The 10,265-nt window shown below is 39.3% G+C and overlaps 1 protein-coding gene across 3 annotated transcripts in view; it reads left to right on the top strand.

The window, feature by feature from the left end:
• SLC12A1 (solute carrier family 12 member 1) overlaps positions 1 to 7,836 on the top strand; it is a 112,284-nt gene extending 104,448 nt beyond the window's left edge. For all 3 annotated transcript variants that reach the window (XM_049782473.1, XM_049782471.1, XM_049782472.1), the window contains exons 25-26: positions 4,719 to 4,786; positions 7,701 to 7,836. In XM_049782473.1, the coding sequence (XP_049638430.1) occupies positions 4,719 to 4,786; positions 7,701 to 7,836 (204 nt within the window). The remainder of the gene's footprint in view (positions 1 to 4,718; positions 4,787 to 7,700) is intronic.
• The last annotated feature ends 2,429 nt before the right edge of the window (positions 7,837 to 10,265 follow it).

Below are 10,265 nucleotides of genomic sequence, written 5' to 3' on the forward strand. Positions count from 1 at the left end.
ATTCAGTCAGCTGTGTAGGCCAGGACACTTAATTCTTGGGGCTTTTGGCTGGATGGCTTTTGGCTGATTCTAGCCACCAGGGTTATATTTTGTTGTGATCAGGAAAACATGGGGAGCTCAATTTCCTCTTCATACAAATCATATTATATAGGGGCCGAAGAGATAGCATAGCAGCGTTTGCCTTGCAAGCAGCCGACCCAGGACCTAAGGTGGTTGGTTCAAATCTTGGCGTCCCATATGGTCCCCCGTGCCTGCCAGGAGCTATTTCTGAGCAGATAGCCAGGAGTAACCCCTGAGCACCGCCAGGTGTGGCCCAAAAAATAAACAACAACAACAACAAAAAGCAAATCATGTCATCTAAACCTTTGAGTCTCCTCGGCTCTTTTAATATTAATCATTAAAATGGAATTCATAATTTACCTATAAAATTAATTCTCTAAAATAGGGAAAGAATAGGTTATTGATGAACATTTATACTATGAGGTCTACTTTTAAGTTTAAAATTATAGGACAGGGGACAGACTATCAGTTTAATTTAATTTAAATAAAGTCAACACAAGTGAAAAATAAAAGTAGATTGACTTACAATTTTACACAATAAGAAAAATTATAATCTGATGAAAGTAACCATACAAACTAACCAAAAGGATCTGAGATATGAGTATGTGACTATGAAAGTGACTATGAAAGTTAGGCTGGACTGCACCATCCAAAATCACAGACCAACATGGTGCACTGGATTTAACACCCACCCAACTATATCAAAAGCATAAAACAGCAAATATGCCCTTTGAATTTTTTATATCTATTTTCTTTGACAGCTATATCTCTTACTTAATATTCTCTTATATAGTGACGATTTCCCCTACTTTTTATCTTTTCTTCTTTTTGTGAACTGCTCAATAAGGAATTTGGTGAAAGATTCCCTCAGTTTACCGCTTATGTGTGAACCAAGTCACAGGGATTGTAGGACTTGTTCTTGCAGACCCTATATGTACCAATAATGCCACATGGCATTATTCCTTGTTTGCATAAGCACATTAAAATGGTAAAATTCTATACATACACATAAATTCTTATGTAATAGAGATGAGAACACACAAAACTTGTAGTGCAATTGGACCTTACACCCTGAACATTGACATAATGACCTGGCACAGGCCTCAGAAGAATGGGCATTCTCCATTCACCCCTGAACTAGGGAAGCCACCTATGAAACATCAGACGTTGTCTATAACATCACCTGGAAGCAATCCTCTACCAGGGAAGACCCTATCACTGCTCTGACATTGACCTACTCAAAAGAGACTTCCCTTAACACTGAGAAGACTTAACAACAATAATGTCCTGCTTACTGGACAGGGCTCTCTGCATTGCCCTTTAATTGTGAGGTAAAACTAGAGGACGCTTGACACCAGCCTGACTTCAATGTAGGATACGCAGATTCCAGGATCTTTTGCCAACAACAGAGACTGTTTGAAAAATAAAACTGTATTGGCACTACAGACAAGGACTTGGATTAGACAAACTATTCTGCCAGAACCTAGAGCTGGTCTTATGCCAGGAAACTTCAGGGGTAGGGTCTCCTTGTATTTATGCCAAGGCTATTCCTTTCCGTGTCACCCATATTTTGGTGGGCCTATGCAAACAATAATTGCCACTCTAACACTGTTTTTACTTTGCTCCTTTGACTCTAAACCTGAAATAAAAAAAAAACCTACTTAAACTTTTGAGGTTAACATAAACTAATATGCATATGCATGGAAATGTAAAAAATACTATGCCTTCAATGTTTCAGGAGTTACACAAATATCATGGCTTTAAATTGCTTTGTGTACCACTAAGAAATGTTATAATGTATATCTGGAGACTTGAGGGACAAAGTAATTGTACATGGGTTCTGTTTTATTTCTTCTTAATGTTCCTTGACTTTATGTTCAAAATTAAGGTGTCAGCAAGGGGATTTCTTCTGAGAACTCTGTTGTCCTTCCACGGTAACTTTACTTTGTCCTCTTTCTTTGCATCATTGTTCTCATAATTAAAATAAATAAATAAATAATTTTAAAAAAAAGAAAAAAAAGGATAGTATAAAAGCCTAGCTTATAGCCACTATATTTATGATTTAAACCACATTTTATACCCAATCAAATGCATTCCTCAACAACCATATCTCTCTCTAATACACAGAGAAAAACACAGACAGTTGTCCTCATGCACATTCTTGGGCTATTTTTCCCAAATCATAGGTGTAAATATGTGTTTGGGGCAAGCATCCAGTGAGAAATCAGGAAATTCTGTTTATAATTAAACCTTTGCTTTACAGATACTGAATCTTCTATACATCTCTATCCCTTTTAAACATGCAAATTTATAAATAATGAATGATATTTCTCTAAAAAAAAAGAAAGAAAGTTAGGCTGGGCACAAGTTGTAGGGTAAATAGGGGAAGAAAAGAAATTTTTTAGAGGAATAAAATTTAATGAAAAAGAAGTTACCTACATTAGCCATGCCTAAGAAGGAATGTTAGTGAGGATTGACTCACTAATGAGAAGTGCAGGGACACAAGATTTTTTTTTTTTTTTGGTTTTTGGGTCACACCTGGCAGTGCTCAGAGGTTATTCCTGGCTCCAGGCTCAGAAATTGCTCCTGGCAGGCACAGGGGACCATATGGGGCGCCGGGATTCGAACCGATGACCTCCTGCATGAAAGGCAAACGCCTTACCTCCATGCTATCTCTCCGGCCCCAGGGACACAAGATTTAAGTAGAACAAACATTTGGTTTTTTTAATATATTTATTTAAACATCTTGATTACAAATATGGTTGTAGTTGCATTTCAGTCCTGTAAAGAACACCCCCCTTTCACCAGTGCAATATTCCTATCACCAGTGTCCCAAATCTCCCTCCTCCCTAGCCACTCCCGCCTGTACTCTAGACAGGCTTTCTACTTCCCTCATTCATTCACTTGTTAGGATAGTTCTCAATATAGTTATTTCTCTAACAGCACTCATTACTCTGTGGTGAGCTTCATGTTGTAAAATGGACCTTCCAGCCTTCCTCTCTTTTGTCTTTGAGAATTATTGCAAAAATGTCTTTCATTTTTCTTAAAACCCAAAGATGAGTGAGATGATTCTGTGTCTATCTCTCTCCCTCTGGCTTATTTCACTCATAATAATAGACTCCATGTACATCCATGTATAGGAAAATTTCATGACTTCATCTCTCCTGACAGCTGCATAATATTCCATTGTGTATATGTACCACAGTTTCTTTAGCCATTCATCTGTTGAAGGGCATCTTGGCTGTTTCCAGAATCTGGCTATTGTAGATAGCACTGCAATGAATATTGGTGTGAGGATGGGATATTTGTATTGTATTTTTGTGTTCCTAGGGTATATCCCTAGGAGTGGTATAGCTGGATCATATGGGAGCTCAATTTCCATTGTTTGGAGGAATCTCCATATCACTTTCCATAAAGTTTGGACTAGACAGCATTCCCACCAGCAGTGGATAAGAGTTCCTTTCTCTCCACATCCCCATCAGCACTGCTTGTAGAACAAACATTTAAATCAAATTGGCCATGCAAGAAAGAGTACCACAAGAATTATTATAAAATTTAAGTAAACATCATTAGGATCTTGAAGTTGGAACCAATTAGAAGTCCTGGAAGTCTTTTAAAGGTACTAGGAAAAACTTAAAACTAAGAATCATAAACTCTGCAATAAATGCAGTTCTAGCAAAAGCTTACCTTGTAACTGAGCAAATCACACTGCTGAGCCTTGGTTTCTGAGCCAGTGACATATAATAATAAAGATTACTGTCATCTCTGTAGTTAATGTAATTCTTTTTCCCAGTGAGTCTTTAGTGACTTTTTCACTTGAAACCAGTCCCTTGTGCAAAGAATTTTAAAGATAATCTGTTCTTAGGCTACCAATTTTTAGTGAGATTAGACTAATGTTCTTTCCCAGAACCCATAGTTCTCACCTTCCATTAACTGTTAGGTTTGTTGCTTGCTTGTCTTTCCCCCACAAAAATTTAAATGAGTCTCTGAAGCACAGTGTCAAATTATTTTTTCCCACTCCTCACACTTCTCATGAGGTCATTTCTAAATCTGAATAAAGCAATCCTAATTTTATATTTTAAAAGGATGTTTGAGGACAGAAAGAGAAAAATGGGGTAAGGCACCTGCCTTGCATTCCATCTACCCCAATTCAAATGTCCAACACCATATATGTTCCCTTGAACACTGCCAAAAAGAAGATTTCTCTGCTTGTCCCTAATTCGACATTTAAAGATAAATTTTCATTTGTAGCTACAGGAGCACTGTCTTTTCTTGTTTTGTTGGAAGGGGCACTCAAGGGTTATTCCTGGCTCTGCACTCAAGTCACTCCTGACAGTCTAGGAGACCAAATGGGATGCCAGAAATTGAACTCGGGTTAGCCCTATGCAAGTTAAATGCCCTACCTGCTGTGCAATAGCTCCAGCCCCAAGAAAGTTCTATTCTTAATAACTGTGAATATTGGGACCAGAGTTATGGCACAAGAGGTAAGGCATCTGCCTTGCAAACTAGCCTAGGACAAACCACAGTTTGATCCCCCGGTGTCCCATATGGTCTCCCAAGCCAGGAGCGACTTCTGAGTGCAAAGCCAGGAGTAACTCCTGAGTGCCACGGGTGTGGCTCAAAAACCAAAAAATAATAACTGTGAATGTTGTCTTCAGAGTTATCGTCAAGTGCGGCTGAATGAACTGTTGCAGGAGCACTCAAGAGCTGCAAATCTCATCGTCCTGTAAGTACCACCACAGCCAAGGAAGACACAGTACACAACAATTTGATGGTATGGGGAAATCTCAGGGAAATGGTTATAGATGCAAAAGTCATGACTTTTCAGGTGAAGTCTTTTTAGAAATGTGACACCTGGGGTATTTTAGATGGTGAAGGAAAACAAAAGCCAACAATGGGAATCATGGGTTTCTTTTTGGGGGGTGGGCTTGTACCACTTGTCAGAAATATATATCTGAGGCCCAGGGCTCATGCCCAAGTAGAGCCCCAGCTCCTCCTCCAGACTGCTTTCCAGAAAACAGAAACTAGTATTGTCTATTAAAAGAGACTCACACAGGGACCGGAGAGATAGCATAGAGGTAGGACATTTGCCTTACAGCCAGAAGGACAGTGGTTCAAATCCCGGCATCCCAGATGGTCCTCCCATGCCTGCCAGGGGCAATTTCAGAACAGAGCCAGGAGTAACCCCTGAGTGCTGCCGGGTATGACCCTCCCCTCCCAAAAAGAGACTCACACAGGTCCACAGGCCACCCACATTCCCCGGGTAGGTGGTCCAAAGAGAGAAGACCTTAGTGTGAACTTGAGGCACCATACTGGATGGGAAAGACAAGGGTGCAGGGAAATGCAGTGGGTTTATTTTTTTCCCATTTCTACTCTTTGACCTTCAGCCTTCCTGGAGGGGTGCCACCTCCAGAGAATACAAATGTCTACTTAGCTAAAGATTTATGACTAAAGATTGAGATTAAACTATTGCACAGCTTTCCTGTAGAACTGTGCCCTGGGGCCATGAGAGGACAGCAGTTAGGCCAAATAACTCAAATATGCCCAACTCAGGTTTGGTTCCCTGCACTGCATGTTCCCCTGGACGTCACAAGGGATGTTAGAAAACATGTTAGGAAATGCTGTTGGTTTCTTATGCACTAGTGGGTATGAGATGAGAAGCCCCCTAACACTGCCTGGGGTGGCCTGGGTAACCCCAGCACCACAGAGCCTGAGAGGCATCACATTTGCAGGTGCTTGCATTGAACTGGTTGGCCAAGAATGACTAATTCTTGACTCTAAGAATCAGGGGTCCTAGAGATCACTTGAACACCACTTGGGAGGTGCTGCAAACACATCAATGAATACATTTCAAAAATTAACTGACTCCTATTACAAAGGTTAAAATGTCCCCAACTGGGGTCTAAATTCTCAATTTAAAACCTAGAATGGTCTCCAGAATTAGGTGGCTAGTGTTCAAACAATTGATCTCTGAGGTTTTTCCCAAAAATAAGAGTTTTAATTACTGAGGGAAAATCATCACTAAAACAGTGTGTGGTATTGGTATTAAATCATTCTTTCTATTTAAAAAGGGGGTCCAGGTTGGGAAGTATTAGAATATATGGTTATCATATGAAAGGGCCTGAGTTAAATTCTCATCATGTCATGATTACATAAGAATATTTTAGGAACGGCACCTACTTTATAAAAAAAAAAAAAGGACCAGAGAGATCACACAGAGGTTAAGTCTTAGGTTTGATCCTTTGGTATCAACAGGTCATCTAAATACTGCCAGGAGTGAACCTGGAGCATAGAGCCAGGAATAAGCCCTAAACACAGCAAAGTATGGTTCCAACCCTGCAGGTCCCCCTCAATAAGGCCCAAAATTAAAAAAATTGAAAATGAAATAAAATTTATAAAAAGTAAATTTTTTTGGTGTTTGAACCATAGTTTCACTGTTTTCTTATTTTATATTTTATTTAAACTAGTGTGATTTGAAAAGGTATTCATAGTTGGGTTTTAGACATACAATGTTTCAGGACCAGTCTCACCACCAGTGTCGACCTCCCTCCACCAATGCCCCAGAGAGCATCCCTTGCTACCACCACTGGTCTCAGACTGCCAGCATAATAGACCCAGTTTTCATTTGGGTTGTTGAAGTTTGGGTCTCACAATTTCATTGTTGTTGATTCTGGCCTGGATATTTAGTTCTGTCTTTTGTTTTTTGTTTTTTTGGGCCACACCTGGCAGTGCTCAGGGGTTACTCCTGGCTATCTGCTCAGAAATAGCTCCTGGAAGGCACGGGGGACCATATGGGACACCGGGATTTGAACCAACCACCTTAGATTTTGGGTCGGCTGCTTGCAAGGCAAACACCCCTGTGCTATCTCTCGGCCCAGTTCTGTCCTTTCTTAACACCACCAATGCACCTGAGACCTTGGCCCTTGGCCCCTGTCCTTCCATATTTGTCTTTCTCCTCCTCCACTCAATTTCTTTACTCCTCCTCACTATACTCTGGGGCCTAGAGTGTTCTCAACAATGCTCATTTAAACCATTGCATTTCTTCATGCAATTATTCTAGATACCTCATTAAGTGATATCATCCTGTAATTATCTTTCTTCTTTTGGCTTACTTCATTCAATATATCTTTCAGTTCCATCCATGTTGCAGCAAATTGCAATATTGTATAATTTCTTACAGCTATGTAGTATTACATTGTGTAGATGTACTCCATCATAAGAAGTAAAATTTTATAGTTGTGCTCTGTTTTTCAGAGCCTGATTTGGTTTAACTGTGTTATTTGAGAAATATATTTGCTTAATATCTATATTCAAAATAAGTTCAATGCTTTTTGGAGGGTGGGTAATAAGAGTTTTATAAGAAAGATTATTAGGGCCCGGAGAGATAGCACAGCGGCGTTTGCCTTGCAAGCAGCCATTCCAGGACCAAAGGTGGTTGGTTCGAATCCCAGTGTCCCATATGCCTGCCAGGAGCTATTTCTGAGCAGACAGCCAGGAGTAACCCCTGAGCACTGCTGGGTGTAGCCCAAAAACAAAAACAAACAAACAAAAAAAAGATTATTAAATAGCTTAGGTAGCTAATCATGTTATTGTCTATAGTAATCATCAACTTTATTTCTCATTTCTTCCCTTCCTATTAGGAGCCTCCCAGTGGCAAGAAAAGGATCTATCTCAGATTGGTTGTACATGGCTTGGCTGGAAATCCTAACAAAGAACCTCCCACCTGTCTTACTTGTTAGAGGAAATCACAAAAATGTCCTGACATTTTACTCTTAAGACATAAAAGATTCTAATAGAGTTTAACTTAGTAGATAAATAATTAAGAAACATGTCCCAACATTTTATGTTGTAAATCGGATCTATGAAGATATAAAACTCTGGAGACAAACCTCTGGGATTCTATATAAAGGTTGAATTTTTTTTTTAAGAAACTCAATTAATTGGGAACTATTTTTTAAATCAGCTTACAGGGGTGTCAGACCCTGTGTTCTCCTAGAAAAGTGACTTTGTTGTTGCTAAGGCAGAGAATTAAAAAGTCACACTTGTTTTTTATTCATGAATGATTCCAACTGGATTGTATGTTTCTACAGAAAAAGTTAATCTTTTGTTTGCCTTGGGTCCTGATTTGGGCCCCGACGCACAGCAGGTTCTTTATTAAGTGCTTATTGACAGGCTGGTAGAGCAGCTGTGGGTGGTTATCAAAGAAAAAGACCAACTGGGCAGGAAACTGATTATGCTTTGCTTGTGAGAGGCTTATACCTACAAAGAAGATTTGGAAATCAATAACTAAAAACTTTAAGAAGTACTTGAGTCTACAAAATGTTTAAAGTAGCTGCCTAAATAAAGTAATTTAATGTAAGGCAGATTATAGACTTAGAGCTATCTGAACAATCACGGATAATGTATAGCTTCAATTTGCTGCAGACTGCAAAGTATATTAGCGGCATTAGAAGGCAACACATATTGCTATTAAATGAAACATATTCTATTCTTAATATGCAAGCTCTATATACTTATCTTCCTACTAAATGTTTTCGAAGTTTCTAGCAGAGTAACACTTTGCATTTATTTTCTAATTAGATGGTTGGCACAGATGAAGACTTGAGATATCTAATCAAGAATCAGATATCACGAAATTTTAAATTGGTATAAAGAAACAAATCCTGAATTAATATTGAATTGCTTCATATAGTTATTATTTAGATCTAAAACAATAATTAAAATGTAACATTAAAAACCTTAATAATTTTAAAATATACATGTTTTCCTTTTTCAGTTTTGTTAATATTGATATAATAATTCATGAAGTGGAAAGACCACACATTTATTCTTCTGATTGATAGCTTGATTTTTTTTTCCTGGCATATTTTGAGCTTAGAGACTGGTACAATATAAGAAAACATTGAATCTTAAATAAAAGCCCTGAAACTTCTTTGCTTGTCCTAAACTCATGGTATAATTAGGTGTGTCTAATGTAAACTTATACAATTTCTATTTGCTGCTCCATCTGCATGTTGCTGAGTCTGGGATTCAGGGCCAGAGAGATAGTACAGAGATTAAGTGATTCCTAAGCACAGAGCCCTGACCAAACCCTAAGCACTATCAGGTATGGTCCCCAAACCAAACCAAACCAAGCAAACTACATTTTAACTAATAATAGCATTAAACTGAAATTCAAATATAAAAAGCCAGACTCAAGATGACTGAGGAAGAAAGGGAAATCAAATAAAGATGTGTAAGCTGTAAGCTATTTCTTTTTTGGAAACTCAGAAAACCAGGAGGGTTTACTGGTGCTCAGTGGATAAAGTGCCAACTCCATCTGGACTTGACATGTCTCAGAAACAGTTGGAAGGTAAAAGGGTCTCTAGCACAAGTTAGAAGTAAAGTTGACTCAGCACTCACAACATCCTGGAGAGCTATAGTTGCGACTTATGCTACCAATAGTAAGTTCACCCATTTCTAATATTTTCTTTTTTTTTTGGTTTTTTGGGCCACACCCATTTGATGCTCAGGGGTTACTCTTGGCTAAGCGCTCAGAAATTGCCCCTGGCTTGGGGGGACCATATGGGACGCTGGGGGATCGAACCAGGGTCCTTCCTTGGCTAGTGCTTGCAAGGCAGACACCTTACCTCTAGCGCCACCTCACCGGCCCCTATTTCTAATATTTTCATTTGCCAGAGATCTGTGTGGACTCAGCAAAGTGAAAACAGGAGAAATTCCCTTTTGGGCAGGTGGCATTTAGGAACTAAAAATGTTTCTTTTATGCAGGTGCATACATCAATTATGGCAGCTTATCAAAGGCCTTAAAGATCAAGAAGTCAAGCCTTGCTCCAGGGCCTAACATCTAACCCAGGAAATCCCAAAGGGTGACCAGCTTTCCCACATTATTCTAGCCCTGCCTGGTATTATATTAGCTGGAACCTTCTTGTAGTCAAGCATGGTGGCCACTCTACCCCTTTGAAAATTTCAAACAGAAAAAAGCAATCTCACTTTCCTTTTGAGGGGTGCAGGAAGATGTTGAAAAGAAAATGCTTCCCCCCACCCAAATCTTATTCACATGATACAGTTCTAAACACAGCATTATTTTAGGTACTGGTTAACAAGAAAAAGATCTGGGGCCGGAGAGATAGCATGGAGGTAAGGCGTTTGCCTTTCATGCAGGAGGTCATTGGTTCTAATCCCGGCGCCCCATATGGTCCCCCGTG

This window comes from Suncus etruscus, chromosome 10 (assembly GCF_024139225.1).
Source record: "Suncus etruscus isolate mSunEtr1 chromosome 10, mSunEtr1.pri.cur, whole genome shotgun sequence".
In the NCBI taxonomy this organism is placed as follows: Eukaryota; Metazoa; Chordata; class Mammalia; order Eulipotyphla; family Soricidae; genus Suncus; species Suncus etruscus.